General features: G+C 36.9%; 2 protein-coding genes across 3 annotated transcripts in view; both read right to left on the reverse strand.

The window, feature by feature from the left end:
• The window catches only part of LOC134670672 (probable RNA-binding protein EIF1AD), a 65753-nt gene that overhangs the window by 43358 nt on the left and 2967 nt on the right, over nucleotides 1-19428 (reverse strand). The window lies entirely within an intron of this gene.
• Nucleotides 348-19333, reverse strand: LOC134670668 (ras-related protein Rab-30). 2 transcript variants are annotated; one of them, XR_010099105.1, is made up of 5 exons: nucleotides 18917-19333; nucleotides 17850-18033; nucleotides 10103-10254; nucleotides 5880-8196; nucleotides 348-5848 (listed from the first exon to the last, which is right to left on the reverse strand). XR_010099105.1 is itself a non-coding variant. In XM_063528483.1 (4 exons), exons 1-4 carry the CDS (start codon nucleotides 19085-19087, stop codon nucleotides 8095-8097), a joined length of 609 nt encoding a protein of 202 aa, XP_063384553.1. In that variant the 5' UTR covers nucleotides 19088-19333; the 3' UTR covers nucleotides 348-8094. The 2 variants fall into 2 exon arrangements, 1 of the variants encoding a protein (XP_063384553.1); XM_063528483.1 differs by having other exon boundaries at nucleotides 348-8196.

Here is a 19428-nt window from a genome sequence, read left to right on the forward strand (position 1 = left end):
TTCCCAATGTCAAATGGTTAATTTCACAAAAATAGAAACAAGCAACGATACGAAAAATAAAAATGCAATTAACCTACAGCTTGGCAAAAAAGAGTAGAAATTAAAAAGTGGCAACACTGTAGTGTCGTCCCTTTCAAACCAATTAATTTAAGAAAACGGGACGACACTAAAGTGTTGCCACTTTTTAATTTCTACTCTTTTTTGCCAAGCTGTATGCAAAAATGCAAGAAAAATGTTCATAGCGCGATTCCGTATTTTAACCACGTGGACTTTCATTATGTATCATAAGCATTGATATAGAATAAGTCAATCGATTCACTCGATCGATCATAAATAAAACAAGAAAATTGTATCCAAAGTGATCATTTTATTATTTATTAATTAATTGCGAGTATTACAATAATTCCGTTTCTTTGGTGGCTTAATTTAAAATGATAATTATCAGGAAACATCAAGATAGGTATTTTCAGATCCAATAATTGTAATAAAACGGCTATTATATTTCATTCAGTCACATAACGTAACTATTTCATTTTCTAAATTGATTTCTACAAAAGAGCTGTCACAGTCACACGTAGAAATAATCATAAGGAAGCTCATCTACTATACTACTTCGAATTTCATACTGTTAGCCAGAGATAAATATAAAATAAAGACTGCTATTCTCCACCTGCTGTTTCTATAAAATGAGAATCTCAAACACATAATTTGTATAGTTCCATAAGTATGTAACACGTCAACTATAGACACACTAGTTCTGTTATTTGTTGAATATTTAGCAGTTATTATTTCATATCTCATCTCTGTATTAGCTTAGCAATAAAACATTATTTATACAAATTATATCATTAACAATGTTACCAGCATAAAAAAATCGTATTGCACATATTCAACATCAATTAAACAGACAATTTAAAAACAACCTCGCGTGTAAGTGCACAAAGAAGTATATGTGATGAAAAAAACATATGTATTCCCAAAATAGACACCTAGAACAAGCATAATATAAATTATAATAAATATATCAGTAACCCTAGGTTAAAGTTAACAATTCACAAAAACACTATTTTGTGGCGTAATTAATTAACATACATAACTATTTCTAAAGCTTTAAAATAGTCTAAATCACTTTGCGGCATTGATTACTATAAATAACATATCTCATAAGTTTCACGGCTATACAAGCAACCATACAAAATGATAGAACAGGGCTATAATCGCGAAAATCGAATTTTTCTCTGTCACTCTAATTACGCCTTCATTGGAGTAAAAGAGAAAGATCCCCGCAATTTGCGAATTTCGGTTTTCGCGGTAGCCCCTCAGTTTAGGGGTTAGGGCTTATAAGTTATAAGTTATAATGCTGTAGTCGATCTACTATAAACGCATTTTATTTTTAAATAAGAAGGCGGTTTTAATCTGGCAACACCAACGAGTAATAAAAAATATAAACAACCAATTTTTTTACTGTGTACAAACTGAGAAAATGAAATATAATAAATGTGAACTCTCAAATCTCATAGCCACACAGCATGTCACTGTCATGCGATAGGAAGCGTTCATTAGCCCAGTATGTATTACAATAAAATACTTATATTCCCCATGTAATCCTGAAAGATGAAATAATGCCTAGTACACATATTGCGCCAAAGTTTGCCAATCTAAGGAGCGCTTTACAGTGAAAAGAGATAACTATAACGCTTGCTCCCTTTAACGGCTAACCTAGTGTCATAAACTACTAAGAAGATACATCTTAGATCGGCCTACATTATGTGTACTGGTCAGAAGACTTCAATAAAATTTAAATACCAACTCGCCAAATAAAAATAATGCTCAAATTACAAATATAACAACAACTACTCGCAGTTGGTTTCTAACATATAATGTATATTTATTATAAAGCTTAGTAATCACTGTCAAATGCACAAAGTAAATATACAACTATATAGGTACGATGTGTAAAAGCCGTAACACACTACCGGACCGCACCACGGTCACGGTGCGCCGCACCCATAAGTTAGAGCGAGAAGGAGATATCTCTTATAGGCACTTATGTGTGCGACGCACCGTGACTTTGGTGCGGTGTGGTAGTGTGTTACGGCTTTAACTCCGCACCATTAATACAACTTCCACATAATTACAACCTAAGGCCAGCCACAGACTGCTAATCTTCATGCAAAATAAGGTTGAAAACCCACAGATTATAAGTTAAATTGCCTACAGATTAAAAACCAAATGAAAGTCTGTAGTATGTGGCTTGTTTGGATTTGGCATGTCTAAGAACAATGTCATATTTTTTTAAACGATTGAAGTGCCACTTGCGTTAATATTTAACCTATTGAGAATACTCAGTGAGTTTTACTAGATGGCGTTGCGATAGAAAAGACAGCGCCATCTACTCATCTAGATAAGCTTTTCAAGTTATTTGTCAGAAGATTAGCAATTTTTATTGATCACTCGTCTCTGCTGTCACTGACAAACACAAGTACTTTTTACTGTATTCCATGTTTGTTTTAAAACAAAGAAATTGCTAAAGCAAGGACGTTAAGCATGGAAAATTTCGTAGTGGCATTGACCGCCGGCAATATGGGCGGGACAGCAATATAATTATGCGCGTGCGATAGAGACAGGAAATTGCGGGTCAATGTCCGAAATTCTTCAAGCCTAGCGTCCTTACTTTAGTATGTACTCATTAATAATATTTAGTAAAGCAAACTATGTGTGTTACATAATCACTATTACATCCACTTTAACCTCAAACAACCATAATCTACAAAATAGTATTTCAGCCCTATGTCTAATATAAACCAGAGGGCCTACCGCCAACAACGAAAAATCGAAAATCGTTATCTGCCTCTCTATCGCTCTTGCGAGTCTTGCGTATTCGAGCGACAAAGAGGCAGATAACTTTTCTCAAGTTTTCGATGTTAGCGGTACCCTCAGGGGTTCCCAACCTTATTTGCACTGAGCCCCCCTTGATAAAAAAATCCTGCTCCCTTTGATTTATATCCTAGTATAAACCAAACCAAACAAGGCTTGTTCACGATAGATATAATACCAATAATTAATATTTATATTATAACAAAATTGCAACCATTTTGTTTTAGTCGGCAGTGTTGGTACAATGTCACCACTACGAATTCTATTTATTTAAGTAACTGCCATTTTATAATTATTAATTTATTATGCAATGGGTCTACATTATATTAATTACTCGTAACATTATCAGTCACGCTTGTAATGCTCATTATTTTTTTTAATTTCCAGAGATATTTATAAACGTTAATAAAAAGTGACATTCCTAACGGCCCGTTTACATTGGTCCGTCTAAACACAGACTAAAAAAAAGTATATAAGGCTGTGTTTACACGATGGATCAAGCAAGGTTGCATACACGATGCGAAGACTACTTTTTTTTGGCTGCCACTTCTCAACCCATCAACGGACAGCTGACATCCACAAGGGTTCATTATCATTGCCATTACACCATTACGAGCTATCGCCCGGACGGCGATGACCGATGAAATTTAATGCCCTTAGCATCACCATAATTAAACCATTAAAAAAACCCTCTACTAACTGATTTACTATGAGATTAATTTATAGAGAGCTCATTGAGCAAAAATTAATTTCATATCATATTAATATTATTAGCTATCATACCTCCAGCCATACTAATGTATACACAAGAAGCTAAGACTATATATTTTGGTCAAATCTACAATATTTGATATGCAACTTACACTACCACTACTGAATTGACATACCAATTAAATCTATAAGAGCAGCCGCATTATAAACAGCGTTTATCGCGCGTGACATGACAAAACATCTGATACCGCTAGTTATTATATCTTGTCGTGCGCGATAAGCGTGACTATAAGACGCCCGTAGAGCATTTATGACAAATTTTTGTTTATGACATTGCACCAACACTATACCTTAATTTAAAGAGATTGGAATGACCTCGACCACTAGAATACGGTTTATATGTCGGCGGCCGATCGTAAGATCAGGCAGATCGTAATGTTCCTGTGTGTGTGTTTTGACGATAGTCACATTAAACCAATATATAGGTAGGATAGGTTCGTTAGGATGCTTCAGATGCCCGAAGGGCAAACTGCCCAGAAATAGGAGCCCCGCGTAGCGGGGCTCCGTCGACTCAGGGAAAGAATCAAAGATTTTCACGTTTCACGATATGCCTAGGAATTTCACGATATGCCCGATCTTACGATCGGCCGCCGACATATATATAACATGAGTAACGAAGTAACTTAGTAGTGATTAGGAAATTCAATCTTACATCTCATAGTTAAAGTTAAATTTTGTTTAGCCAAGTTAAATTTAAGGCTAAAACTATGTGATTACAGCGCAAACTACCTCGCAGTCTCAACTAAATTTGTTGTTCGAATTAGAACTTTAAATATGAGCAATAAGTTTTATTTTCCTGGATCATTATGTTCAGCTTTGATTCATCAAGATTATCGCACAAAATACGATCACCTGCAGTGGTATTCTCGCACTTAAAACTGATATTAAGGCTCAGTTTCATTGGTTGATAGGCCCCGCATGCGGGATATAGGAGATTTCCATAACGCACGCCACAGGGCCCGCATTCGGGGAACTGTTTTCATTAGTCGATAGACCCCCGCATGCGGGGTGCGGAAGATACCCACACATGTCATAATGAGTTTTACCAGTCACCGCACCTTGTTTATCGACCAATGAAACTGAGCCTTTAAGCTGTGTTTTTATCCCAGACACTCTACACTCTTAGGCGTCAGCGTCTAAACCGTTAACCCAGTGTCAAATTGTACTAGGCCCACTTGCATCATCCCGTTAACCCAGGGTTAAGTGGTTAAACCGTTAACTTAGTGTCAAATTGTTCTGGTAACCATGGTAACTCCTGGTTTAACTCGTTAACCTCGGGTTAGTAGAATGGTGCAAGTGGGCCCTAGTAACCATGGTAATTCCAGGTTTAACCAGTTAACCCCGGGTTAGTGAGTTGGTGCAAGTGGCCCTAACTGAACTGAACCTTATATCATTACAAATTAGGTTCAGGAATTGCCAGTTAACAGTGTACAATGGTAGGTACAGTCAGTGGCCTATTTTATAAAGCTACAAGTTACAATTTACAAGCGGAAGTCTCTTTCTAACCCTATGTGTTAGAACGAGACTTCCGCTTGTAAATTGTAACTTGTAGCTTTATAAAATAGGCCACAGGTGTAAAAATACGGGTATAGACAACTTACTCAAAAATAGGTATGTCCCGTTCTTAATTCACTGACATAAGAGCTATGGGACATAGTTTTGAGACGATTTGTGCACCCGTATGTTTAAATTTGACTGTAATAAAATAACAGTTCGATTGGCCAATTTTTTTCTTATTAATAAGTTATCAATATTGTACTTTAAACAACATTAATGAGAAATAATAAAAAAAAACTCGAGACGACGCCGCCATTTTGAAATTACACCGGAAAATAGAATGGCCAATTTATTTGTACCAAAATGACAAATTGGTTTTATAAATAAGGGCAATTGAACTGTCAATTTGTTTTTGGGATATATAGGTACGAGCAAAGAGAATTTAGACTAGAGGAATAATGTCAAAGTAAATTATGTACATTAACATTTAGTACATTTACTGCTATCTTTCGACACAAATGACACACTTTTAGAACGCCATTTGACTTTGATATTTATTTTTCACTGATAAATTTTAAATTTGTTAAATGTCAAAAAGTATCGCCATCTTTTCTTTTAGCCTACTTTCGAATATTCCTCTATTTCAAATTCTCTTTGGTACGAGTAAACTATAAATACAAGGTTTAGTATCTTCTAGATTCTTCTAGGTTTAGGATTAGGTCTTACTATTAAACGAAGTCTTATCAATTCCTTGTAAATTTTACCCTGCGCGGTATCGTTATTGACATTTAAATAAAAATAATATCAATTGATAATTCATTGTTAACTCTTTTTAAATTGCTTTGAGGCAATTCTAAAAATGGGAATTACGAAAAGTCGGCTGATGATCTGAAAACATCAATAGACATACCAATATTTAAAATCACCCCAAAGTACTTATGAATCTTATCATAAATAAGTTATTGTTAACATAATAAATTAATAATAGTTAATTCCATCATGGTTTATATCAGCGGTCGGCAACCGGCGGCCCGCGGGCCGCATGCGGCCCGCGAGCCTCCCTGGACTCCCTCCCCTATTTTGTATGTAATAATGACAAACGACAATGTCTGCTAAAGTCACAAATATTACCAAACTGCGGCCCGCGTTAACTTCGTTAACTACTATATGGCCCTTGGCTGCTAAAAGGTTGCCGACCGCTGGTTTATATGATAAAACAAAAATTGCATTGTTTACATCCAAACTGCACCCTATTATTATAGATATGGGTTTTAGTATCATGTAAAATTTTATTAATTTATTATTTTAAATTAATTACCTAGAACCTCAAGTAATTCTAACAATAAAAAAAGTAAAATAAATGTATTTCAAAGAGAAATGCTGTACCTAAATGTACTTATAAAAAAAAGAAAATCTCTTCATGAGACAATACTGCTACAATAATACCACTGCACAGTAACAACAATAAAATTATGATTCGTCCATAGATCCATACTATAGTCCGTTCTTTTTAGCATTAGAAAGAACTTCGCAGAAGTAAGCTTGTCGTTCCAAATCCGGCACTTTTAGCGGTAATAATTTGAAGTAAATTATATGTATTGACCATGCTACATTAGATAATTCAGTAATTATACTAATTATCAACAATTAAAGAGCCTGATAAAAACTGCACGCTTGCTTCTGTGGAGTTCTTTCTAATGCTAAAAAAACGAACTATATGAAGCCGGAGTATCTGTCATTGTAAGAAAAAGATAAAACATAATTTAACTGAATTTGTAAGAAAGGGATAAAACATAATTTAACTAAATCGTGTCCGTAAAGTTTTATGAATAAGGGGGTAATAAAATAAGAAGCGTGAGACAGTATCACGTAAACAAAATCACGATCCTTCAATATTCAGCGCTATTAGGTGAATCAACTTTTTCTTGTCACTAGTTGCCATGGTTACGGTCTCCTGGGTCACTCTTAAAATATTAGTTATTTCGTATTTAAATTAACCAAACTTGATTTTTTGGTAGTTATAAGGCCTTTCCATAATGGGACATCTACTAAGCACGTTTGTAGAACATGGTACACCAGTTCTTCTAAGAAACTATGCTACTATTGTCTCCTGGCTGATGGGACAGAATAACAACAAGAAATAGTTGATCGACCAAGGTGGCCACTGACGAGCCTTCCAACAGTCCAAATAGCGTGGCTGCAATCCAAAATCGGTCCGTGAATGTCAAAAACGTACAATGTTTAATATTAGGATGCCGTCCATTTTGATGAATCCATTGTAACGGCATCCATTTGGAAGGCTCGTCAGTGGCCTGCTTTAGGTGAACAGAAATGGAGATATTTTTACCACAGGTCTCAGCGCCCAATGGATGGAGCTTATATGGCCTTTAAATAACTCAACTTCCGGTCAATAGGTAGCGCTGCTGCGTTAAGTGCAGAAGGAGCATTCCATGAAATTGTGTACCATTGTCCCATATGAACGCGAATTTTCTGAAGATTTGCAGGTACTTATAAGAGTTTCCTTTTCTATAACTAACTGTCAAAAATATGCACAGAACAATAATCGCCTGCTTTAAATGCCAAAAAAGTCGCAACACATAATATGCGTCTGTCCGGGACAGCCCGTAGAATGCTCCAGAAAAGATGGCTAATACACAGATACCCCGTCAAATGTTTACGAGTAACGATGGGTCATAAGCAGTCATACTTCTTCGATATTCAACCATATTGCATTGAGTTAAGGTACAACTTGATGTCATAAGTGTTGTGTTCAAAACTCGCTGCACGCGGCAAGTAAAAGAGACAGAACGCCTCCTGCCACAAGTAGGTGTGACAGAGAGCACACTACATATCCACGTGCAGCGAATGTTTAACTCAACCATAGATACTAATTGTCAACAAAACTAACTGATCATATGTAACTCTTATTGCAAGGACATAAGGTGTAGTTTAGGAGCGCGAGCAGCAGGAGGAGTCTCCGACGGACGTCGTCTTACCATTGATGGGCCCTAGGCTGCCGTCGTACTTAGGTAGCTCCTTGCATTTCGCTTGCTGAAAAAAAATATATCGTTTAGAAAGAGACAGAGTAACAAAAGTGAGTGAAAAAAAAACATGCGGAATATGTTGTGAAATATAACGGGGAATTTCGTTACAGTATGAAAAAGGTATTATTTAAGTTTTTGTAAGTTCCTTTAAGTTTTCGAAATATTGGGACTAGGTACAACGCGTAAAATAGTGCAAATTAGACTTCTACAAGGTTGCCATACGTCCGGATTTGTCCGGACATGTCAGGATTTTTGACCCTTTGTGCGGATTGCGGCCGGACTTGGCAAGTGTCCGGATTTTTAGGAATGACCTTATAAAAAAAAATGTTCACATGATATACTGCGTAACGAATGCGATACGGGGTCGGGCGGAGGAAAAGGGAAAGGTAGATCCACGATACAGTACACCGCAGAGAGCAGCGCGCCGCCGGGGCGTCGTTCAAGCTATGCCAATTTCTGTGTTATAAGAAATGTCCGGATTTTTAGGGTGGACCACGCTCCGGATCCGGACCGCCGACCTATTTTGTGCTGTATATTGTTTGCTTATAGTTATTTAATAAAAGTAGAAACGGACCGCGATAGTAATTTTATTTTAAAACCGGACCCCTGAACAACTAATTGGTGACCCCTGGCTTACATCATATATATAATTACCGGAGCACAGGTTTTACTGCCAATTGAAACATTAACTAAATCAAATTACCGAGTGGGAATCGATGCTTGATTCGATTGACCTTTGTACTGCAATCGAGTTGTTCCCCTACTATTGGACCGATTTTAGCTGGCCTATAAAACGAACACTAACATTACCTATGCCTTATACCTATACTTGGTCAAACCAATTTGTCAGTCAGTAAGAACCAGGAAGACTATAATGCTCATCCTTTTCTTTTGGGTGCTAGTACAGTCGCCATCAGATATATCGGAACGGCCAAGGTGCTCAGAAATATCTGAACACGCCTCTATTGCCAAGGCGTTAGAGTGCATGGTCAGATATTTGTGAGCACCTCGGCAGGTCTTATATATCTGATGGCGACTGTACTAGTGTTAAGGGTCCTCTTCACGTTAGGCCAACACCAACGCCAACGAGGGACGCATTTATGCGTTAGTTAGAGGGAGCAAGTGATATTGCTATCTCATCCTACCGCATGGCTGCGTCCCTCGTTGGCGTTGGCGTTGGCCCAACGTGAAGAGGAGCCTTAAGACAAAGATAGTATGAGTCTATGATTGAAATGAGACAGTCCTTTGACAAACTATAGTTATAATTTTTACATTTTATGATGCTTGGAAGTTTATAGAATTTGACTGAGGGCTTCCGACAACCACGTTGTGTTGCCTCTCTGTCGCACTTGTAAATTCGTACGTAAGTGCGACAGGGAGGCGACACGGCACTCCGTGTTTTAATTTATCGCCACTCGTTTCGGATTTCCTGTTTTACGCACTCGTATCGTAATGTGGACTATTTCTTAAATCTATATCCAAGATGAAATTGAGAGCTGTAATTTGTTAATAATTTGTGTTATAATTATAGACATACCTAAAAAAAGCCTATCTAAGAAAAACCTAGAAAAAGTGCTGGTGGCCTAGCGGTAAGAGCGTGCGACTTTCAATCCGGAGGTCGCGGGTTCAAACCCCGGCTCGTACCAATGAGTTTTTCGAAACTTATGTACGAAATATCATTTGATATTTGCCAGTCGCTTTTCGGTGAAGAAAAACATCGTGAGGAAACCGGACTAATCCCAATAAGGCCTAGTTTCCCCTTTGGGTTGGAAGGTCAGATGGCAGTCGCTTTCGTAAAAACTAGTGCCTACGTCAAATCATGGGATTAGTTGTTGTCAAGCGGACACCAGGCTCCAATGAGTCGTGGCAAAATGCCGGGATAACGCCAGGAAGAAGAAGAATTATAGATATACCTCCATAAGTTCCACAGCTATCTCCATGAACAGCCGCTCAACATTCTCGGCCTCTTTGGCGGAGGTCTCCAGGAAGTACATTCCGTGCCGCTGCGCGAAATCCTCGCCGATGTGCCGAGGGATCTCGCGGTCCTCGCGGTCGGTTTTGTTACCTAAAACACAAGGTTGTTTATCAGTTAGAAATAAAAAACCGGACAAGTGCGAGTCGTACTGGTCCACCGAGGGTTCCGTACCCAAAGGGTAAAACGGGACCCTATTACTAAGACTTCGCTGTCCGTCCGTCCGTCCGTCTGTCACCAGGCTGTATCTCACGAACCGTGATAGCTAGACGTTGCTTAACTTTGGTCAAAAATCACGTTTGTTGTATGGGAGCCCCACTTAAATCTTTATTTTATTCTGTTTTTAGTATTTATTGTTGTAGCGGCAACAGAAATACATCATCTGGGAAAATTTCAAACTATCTAGACTACTCTAGACCAGGGGTCTTCCAACCCCGACCCGTGGGCCAAATCCGGCCAGCGACGCGTTCCAATCCAGCCCGCGGATCCAGAAACCGAGTGCCCACTTTCCGGCCCGCGGGAGCCAGGCTCAGGGTTCAGCATTCATTGAGAGTGGAACTGTTGCTTACAGCAGCAACCAGACACCCTCCTCCGGCGCAAAAACTAACGGTGGCCCGCGCGAAAGTTTCTGAGGCGCAATATGGCCCTTAGCTAAAAAAGTTTAGAGACCCCTCTGCTCTAGACAGTCGGTTCGGCTATCACGGTTCATGGGATAATATTCAGCCTGGTGACAGACAGACAGACAGTCAGACAGACAGACCGACAGAGAAGTCTTAGAAATAGGGTCCTTTGTGGGTACGGACCCTAAAAAAACAAAATATCTGCACCCCCCTCCGGTGTGTCCCCCTCGCTCACCGGAGTGCCTTGCATCCTCATCCAATATTCACCGGAGGGGACTTTGTCAAAAGTGTCTTGCGAAAATAGGATTTTAGTTAAATTATGTTCTGTCCCTTTCTTACAAATACATAATTCAAAATGACAGATAAAGACAAACGATTCAATGCTAATTCAAGCCAGTAAAGCGATTATGAATAACGCCATAAGAATACTTTCAATCTAAGTATTTCACCCCGTTAATAAATACCTGTAAAAGTCAATTTTCTCTAACTAATTTACAATTTGAGTAAACTGTAAAATGGAAGCGCTGGTGGCCTAGCGGTGAGAGCGTGCGACTTGCAATCTGAAGGTCGCGGGTTCAAACCCCGGCTCGTACCAATGAGTTTTTCGAAACTTATGTACGAGTACGAAATATCATTTGATATTTTCTAGTCGCTTTTCGGTGAAGGAAAACATCGTGAGGAAACCGGACTAATCCCAATAAGGCCTGGTTTACCCTCTGGGTTGGAAGGTCAGATGGCAGTCGCTTTCGTCACTAGTCCCTACGTCAAATCATGGGATTAGTTGTCAAGCGGACCCCAGGCTCTCATGAGCCGTGACGAAATGCCGGGATAACGCGAGCAAGAAGAAGAAGTAAACTGTAAAATGAATCTAAGTATTTTGCCAATTAAATAGGTACCTGCAAAAGTCAGTTTTATACACTAAAGCCAGAGCTCTGTAGCACAATTACAGTAATCCGATTGCCACTCGCAACTATATCATGCGACCCGGATGCTCGTAACGACTTTAAAGCGGCTCTGCGGATTAGTTAGCTAATCTTTTATGTAAATTGCTAAAACCAGCCAACATTGATCTAATTGTGTCCGTCAGTTTAGCTGGGGCTTTAATAGGACTCGATTCCTACCGGCTTGCCTAATTTAAAGGAGTTGAGCGCCGACCATGTTATCCTACAAGAATGTAAATTGACGCGTTGGTACCCAGTACCGTCTTTACGGGTTATTCCCACTAGTTACCACCAAGTTCTTACCAGTGGTAAGTACTGGGAATTTTTTTCCCACCTTTTACCACTGGTAACTACTGGGAATAAAAATTCCCACTAGTTACCACCAACTAGGCTTGGGACTATGTTAATCTTTTCCAACTACTGGAAATTTTTATTCCCAGTAGTTACCACTGGTAAAAGGTGGGAATTCAATACTAATAAAAACAGTATAAATCGTGTAATCGTGAAATCGTATAATCGTATAGTGTTGTGGCAACACTAGTGTCGTCCCCTTCAAATATATATAAGAGAACGGGACGACACTACACTGTTGCCACTGTTTAATTTCTACTCTTTTTGGCCAGCCTGTAAAGCTCGCCATTTGAGTGATAAGTGCATGTATAGGAGCAGGGTTGCGCCGCGATTTTCGAAGCTGGCATTTAGCGTCAAGATCGTCGAGGTAATGTTTAAAGTTAAACAATGCCTGTAGCAATCCTATTGTTTTTCCAATATCCTTGAACAAGTCAACATTGACATAGTTCCTATAGAATAAACAGTTATAAAACCGGTCAAATGTGAGTCAGACTCGAGTTCTAAGGGTTTCGTACATTACCCAATTGTTAACAATTTATAAAAAATACGTGGAACGTGAATGAAATGTCATTAAAAGACCCGTAGGGGTCGGATCAAAAACTAAGTAATTAAGTCCGACTCACGCTTGACTGCATATTTCTAATAGGTTTTCATGTCATCTATAGATAAAGAACTATTTTGTGTATTTTTTTCAAAATTTTAGACTTAGTGGTTTCGGAGATAAAGACGGTCGTACAGACAGAGAGACAGACGCACGAGTGATCCTATAAATAAGGGTTCTGTGTGTGGTTAATCCTTTTGAGGTATGGAACCCTAAAAACTACAAACAGGTAGTGTTATTGTATTTGACACGTAGAAAACTTGTTTAACAACACTTACAATGTATCTATGACAAATATGACACTAATGATACTTTATTGCACTGTTTATTGCACATAAACATTAATGTATGTGTGCAGAAACACTGCACTTATCTATTCGCGCATAAATACAACAAACGAGGCCTTGTTTAATGTATTACTTATTGTTCAGTCAGCAACAGAAGTTAGTAAGCGGGCCAGGTGTTCAAAATGATCTTGACGCGACTTTATTGTTAAGAGAATAAGAGCGTGTCAAGGTGATTTCGAACACCTCGCCCGCTTAGCAACTTTTGCTGCTGACTGTTCAAGGAGTTGGTAAACATTTGTTTGAACAAGTCATTTAGACTGGTCATATTTTTCATCAAAACGATTTCGACTGGCAAAGCATATTACTTTTTGGCAACCGGGTTTATTAACCTAATTAGACCCCCCTGAATCCGAATTTGCTGGTTGCTCGATCGAAATCTTGACCGGAAGTGAGATATTTGACATTAAAGGTCCCTTTTTTTAGTTTTTCGTAAATAACTCTTAAACGGAGGCGCATAGCAAAAAATGTTCTATTACATAAGTAATCTGCATAAAATTGCCTACAAGAAAGATTCAGTACAATTTTTCGCTAGGATCAATATTCAAAGAGATATTAACGCGGGAAATTTAATTATAAGCATTTCTAAGGTCCCTTTTTTAGTTTTTCGTAAATAACTCATAAACGGTGGCCAATATCAAAAAATGTTGTTAAACGATAATAATCTACACAAAATTTTGAACAAAACAGATTCAGTACACTTTTCGCAGGGATCAATATTTAAAAAGATAATAAAGAGGGAAAGTTCTAGTATAATGAATTCTAAGTTTCCTTGTTTTTATTTATTCGTAAATAATTTGAAAAGTATGACTCATAGCAAAAAAATCTTATACCTAAATAATAAACATAAAATTTCCTACAAGAAACATGTAGAACACTTTTCGCTAGGATCAATATTTAAAAAGACAAAGCAGCGGGTAAGTTAATTATAAATAATTTTAAAGTCCCTTTTTAGTTATTTGTTAATAACTCGTAAACGGTGTCCCATAACAAAATAGGCTTTTAAAAATAAATTATCTACATAAAATTTCCTCCAAAAAACATCTGGAACACTTTTCTCTAGGATCAATATTTAATGCAATATTAATGGAAGAAAGTTAATTACAATCAGTTCACAGGTCACTTTTTATTAGTTTTTCGTAAATAACTCGTAGACGGTGGCCCTTTGCAAAATAATATTCTACATAAATATTAAACATAAAATTGTCCACAAAAAAGGCTCTGTACACTTTTTCGCTACGATCAATATTTAAAGAGGTATTAAAGGGGGTAAGTTCAATAATCAATAATAATTAATTTCCAAGTCCCTATTTTCAGGTTTTCGTAAATGGCTCGTAAACGGATAAATGGGGGGGGGGGGGTGGTCATTGTTTGGCTATGAGGGGGGGGGCTTTATCTCTGAAACTACTGGGTTTACCTATAGATGACAGGAAGACCTATTAGAAATATGCAAGTGCGAGTCGCACATTACTTAGTTTTTGAACGGGTTTTTTAATGGCAATTCACTCGCGTTTCACATATAAAAAATACGTTGTTGAAATTTGGGTAATGTACGGAACCCTTGCAACGCGAGTCCGACTCGCGCTTGGCCGGTTTTTTCCTTTTGAGGTACGGAACCCTAAAAACTAAAAAGAAGTGACATGTGAATTGATCGTAATGAACTTTCTTTCTTTAATATCGTTTCAAATATTTATCCCAGAGAAAAGTAATCATTATGTTTTCGTAGAAAATTTTATGCCGATTTTTTATTTACAAGAACATTAAGGACTTATTTTTAGAGATGCAACGGATAGTTGTTTGGCCGGATACCGGATACCGGATATTCATTTGTTTACTCCGAAATCAAGCAATGTTACTATCCGGTTTCCGGCCGGATAGTAAGTCACTATCCGGTATCCGGCCGGATAGTAAAATAATGGCCGGATAGGCCGGATACCGGATAGTAACCGGATATCCGGTGCATCTCTACTTATTTTGCTATGAGCCTTACTTTACGAGTCATTTACGAAAACCTAAAAATATGGACCTGGAAATTGATTATAATTAACTTACACCCTTTAATACCTCTTTAAATATTGAACGTAGCAAAAAAGTGTAAAGAACCTTTTTTGTGGACAATTTTATGTTTAATATTTATGTAGAATATTATTTTGCAAAGGGCCACCGTTTACGAGTTATCTACGAAAAACTAATAAAAAGTGACCTGTGAACTGATTGTAATTAACTTTCTTCCATTAATATCGCTTTAAATATTGATCCTAGAGAAAAGTGTTCCAGATGTTTTTTGGAGGAAATTTTATGTAGATAATTTATTTTTAAAAACCTATTTTATTATGGGACACCGTTTACGAGTTATTTACAAATAACTAAAAAGGGACTTTAAAATTATTTATAATTAACTTACCCGCTGCTTTGTCTTTTTAAATATTGATCCTAGCGAAAAGTGTTCTACATGTTTCTTGTAGGAAATTTTATATTTATTATTTAGGTATAAGATTTTTTTTGCTATGAGTCATACTTTTCAAATTATTAACGAATAAATAAAAACAAGGAAACTTAGAATTCATTATACTAGAACTTTTCCTCTTTATTATCTTTTTAAATATTGATCCCTGCGAAAAGTGTACTGAATCTGTTTTGTTCAAAATTTTGTGTAGATTATTATCGTTCAACAACATTTTTTGATATTGGCCACCGTTTATGAGTTATTTACGAAAAACTAAAAAAAGGGACCTTAGAAGTGATTATAATTAAATTTCCCGCGTTAATATCTCTTTGAATATTGATCCTAGCGAAAAATTGTACTGAATCTTTCTTGTAGGCAATTTTATGCAGATTACTTATGTGATAGAACATTTTTTGCTATGCGCCTCTGTTTAAGAGTTATTTACGAAAAACTAAAAAAAGGGACCTTTAATGTCAAATATCTCACTTCCGGTCATGATTTCGATCGAGCAACCGGCAAATTCGGATTCAGCGGGGTCTAATTAGGTTAAAAAACCCGGTTGCCAAAAAGTAATATGATTTGCCAGTCGAATCAAGAAGGAGAGCGATTTTGAATTTTTATGTCTAGTCTAATTTACACAAGTGACATAACAAATATAAGAATGAAAAACAAAAGCAGGCGTGGCTCACTCCGCGATTTCGTCGCTTTGCTACAGGTAGCTAAAAGTCCATCCGTTCGACCCCAATTTTGGGGTTTGCCATAAGCGACGCGTAGCGCTGACGCCACCTAGCGGCCATATCTGTGCTGATCGTGACAGACGCGTTTTGTTAGAGAGTGAGTCTTCTGTACCTAGTACTATTATTTATTTTGTGACTAAAGTAAGATACTGCATTATGTGAACGTCTGCTGTGGCCTATTTTATAAAGCTACAAGTTACAATTTACAAGCGGAAGTCTCTTTCTAACCCTATGTGTTAGAACGAGACTTCCGCTTGTAAATTGTAACTTGTAGCTTTATAAAATAGGCCACTGGTGTCTGATTTTCAACTAATGCAATGTCATGGTTTTGTTTTGTATTAAAAGTAGGTATTTTTAACTACTTACACATTTTATTATTCATTAATTACTTATACATTTTACAACCGGTTTATAGTATTTCTAGCGTATCGAGCATTTGTGTGTATTGTACATTCTCGTTGTTTTCTTATCTTTGTTATTTTTAATCGTTATATAATGTAACTCAATGGATGACTGTTATTGGCCTTATTTTTATGTAAGCATTAATATGTCTTAGTTATATTTACGGCTGTTGTTATCCTGAATACCAATAAAATAAAAAAAATAAAAAATAAAAAAATGGTCCTTGATCTCAATAGCAGAAAGCATTAAATTCTGGATTGATTGAATAATAAGTGGCTTTCCATCAGAGAAGGGTCCTTATGCTCCATGTGCAATAAGAACCATTCTATCAGAATTTCTATTGGAATTAGAGATAAAACAATTGACAACAATTAACAATTGTATTTAGTACCTTAAGAGTAGTTAAGTGTAGTATATTTCTGTTATATATGTTTTAGTGAGAGCTGTTAAGGAAATAAGTGAATGTCCTTAGTGTGTCTCTGTAAACTTATTTCCTGCTCACTTATTTCTGTTTGCTTTCCAAATAAATAAAATAAAAATAAAATAAAAAGGGCCTTATTGCACTTGAAGCATAAGGTATGAGCAATAGAGAGGCAGATAACGAAATCTCGATTTATGATGTTCCTACTAGGTTCTAAGTTATAAATTTATTGACCAGCCGGCCTAGCCAAGGTTACAATCGCTATCGCTTCGACAACGAAAACCATTATGTCTCTCTATCACACTTCCATATTAGTGCGACAGTGACAGTTGCGTTTCGATCGCTACGGAGCGTAAGCGATCGGCATCTTGGCTACGCGGCCTGTAATATCTTAATAGACCAACCCAACTCTGCATAGTTTGCAATGACAAAGTATGGAAATGTCAAACTTTTACGAAAAATATGACATTTTTACTGATACTCCTTCACTTTGTTCTGTTACAGTAGGTGCATAATTTGCTCTAGATGGACTCTATACTTCGTTTTTTTTAGCATTAGAAATTAGGTAAACAATCTTGACGTGTCTTTTAATTGAAAAACACATTTTAAAAATAAGTTACGGCAAATATGTAACAATTATGAATCTAATATGATCATTTATATTCGTCTGCTTTCATAAGTAATAGTTATTGAATTTTAGAAAGCGTTTTTTAATTAACAGACATGTCAAGATCGCTTACCTTCTTGCAAGTTCTTTCTAATGCTAAAAAAAACGAACTATAGTAGTAAAAGAAAACTTAATCTGTTCCCTATATGACAACTCACCTACTAATATCCTCAGCACCTTATTATTGGCATATTCTTCGATTTCCCGCAGCCAGTCTGGTAAACAGTCGAAGGTGGGCTGGCAAGATATGTCGTATACGAGTATGAGTGCATGCGCGGACCGGTAGTAGCTCTGTGTGATGGACCGGAAGCGCTCCTGCCCCGCTGTGTCCCATATCTGTAGCTGTAATGAATAAAAATAACCTTTTCAGTACATATATGGTCCTATTTTCCCGCACTAGTGCATAAAATAGCACTAATCGTGCGTATGTCAAAAGTTTAGAGAGCCATATGTACTGTAAAATGTTGTACGATACACTTGCAAATAAAAATGAAAAATGATATGAAAAAGATTAGAGAAAAAATTCTACTTTTCCGCACTTGTAACGTAAATAACGATTGTTACTCAGTAACACTATACAAACATTTTTAACACTGAATTAAAATGATATTTTTTTGAGTATAAAACTAAACACAAATTCACTAGGTTTTTTAAATAATACCAGTTTTTCGACTTTGTTTGCCTCATGCCAATGGCCATTCTTTTTCTGGAGAAAAGCTCTTGTTAACTACATTTGCATTTTACCCAAATTTAAAATTATAGATTAAGTTTCTCTATTATAAGTAATGTCTTAAAATTCTTAAGTAACCTTACAACTTTAAAACATCGGGTTCCTAAGAGAATACTTTATTTTAATTAGGTATTAAATGCTCCCGTCCTGTTTACTATAATAATCAGTTCATGACAAAATGACAATGCAGGTATTTCATCATCATCATCGTCATCTCAGCCATAAGATGTCCACTGCTGAACATAGGCCTCCCCCTTGGACCTCCATACATCTGCAGGTATTTAAGTTAACTGGAACACTTAGTAAGTATAACTCCTTTGTTTACATCTGAGTTATAATGATATACCAATTATAAAACATAACACTTCAAGGACTTATTAGCAGGTGCTATGCCTTAAACTGGAAACAACATATGGCACACAATCGTAAAAAAAAACACCTACTTAAACAATAAAAGTGACGCAACTATTGTCCAAAATCGCAATTAAGCCTCACCTTCACTTTCTCGCCGTCAACTTCCACTGTTTTTATCATGAAATCTACTCCTATCGTAGCACCTTGCCCGGGAGGAAATAGCCCTTGAGTGAACCTTCGCACCAGGCACGTCTTCCCCACACCAGCATTACCAACTAGCACCACTTTAAAGAGAAACTTATAATCCTCCATAGCGACACCGAATCACATTTGTCGAAATTCCGACTTGATACAATAAATTAAGCCAGCCACTCGCGACGTTACGCTTTGATGAATTGACTACCTAATACATTATCTAGTAACACTTGTATATCCACACGATTTTTTCGTGATCAAAAGATCATTATTTGATTAGATAAGGTAATAGAGATTAAATATGCGAAAGAGACCTTCCCAAAACAATGGGAAATAAAGTGCGATTTGCGATGCGAAAGCGATAAAATTCAACGTCAATCTAGACCTTGTTTGAGCATTTACAAAGCATGATATAAAAATTTAATTAAATGTATTTTATAGCGTTAGGTTTTATTTTT

The sequence above is a fragment of the Cydia fagiglandana genome, chromosome 14, assembly GCF_963556715.1.
Source record: "Cydia fagiglandana chromosome 14, ilCydFagi1.1, whole genome shotgun sequence".
Taxonomy (NCBI): Eukaryota; Metazoa; Arthropoda; class Insecta; order Lepidoptera; family Tortricidae; genus Cydia; species Cydia fagiglandana.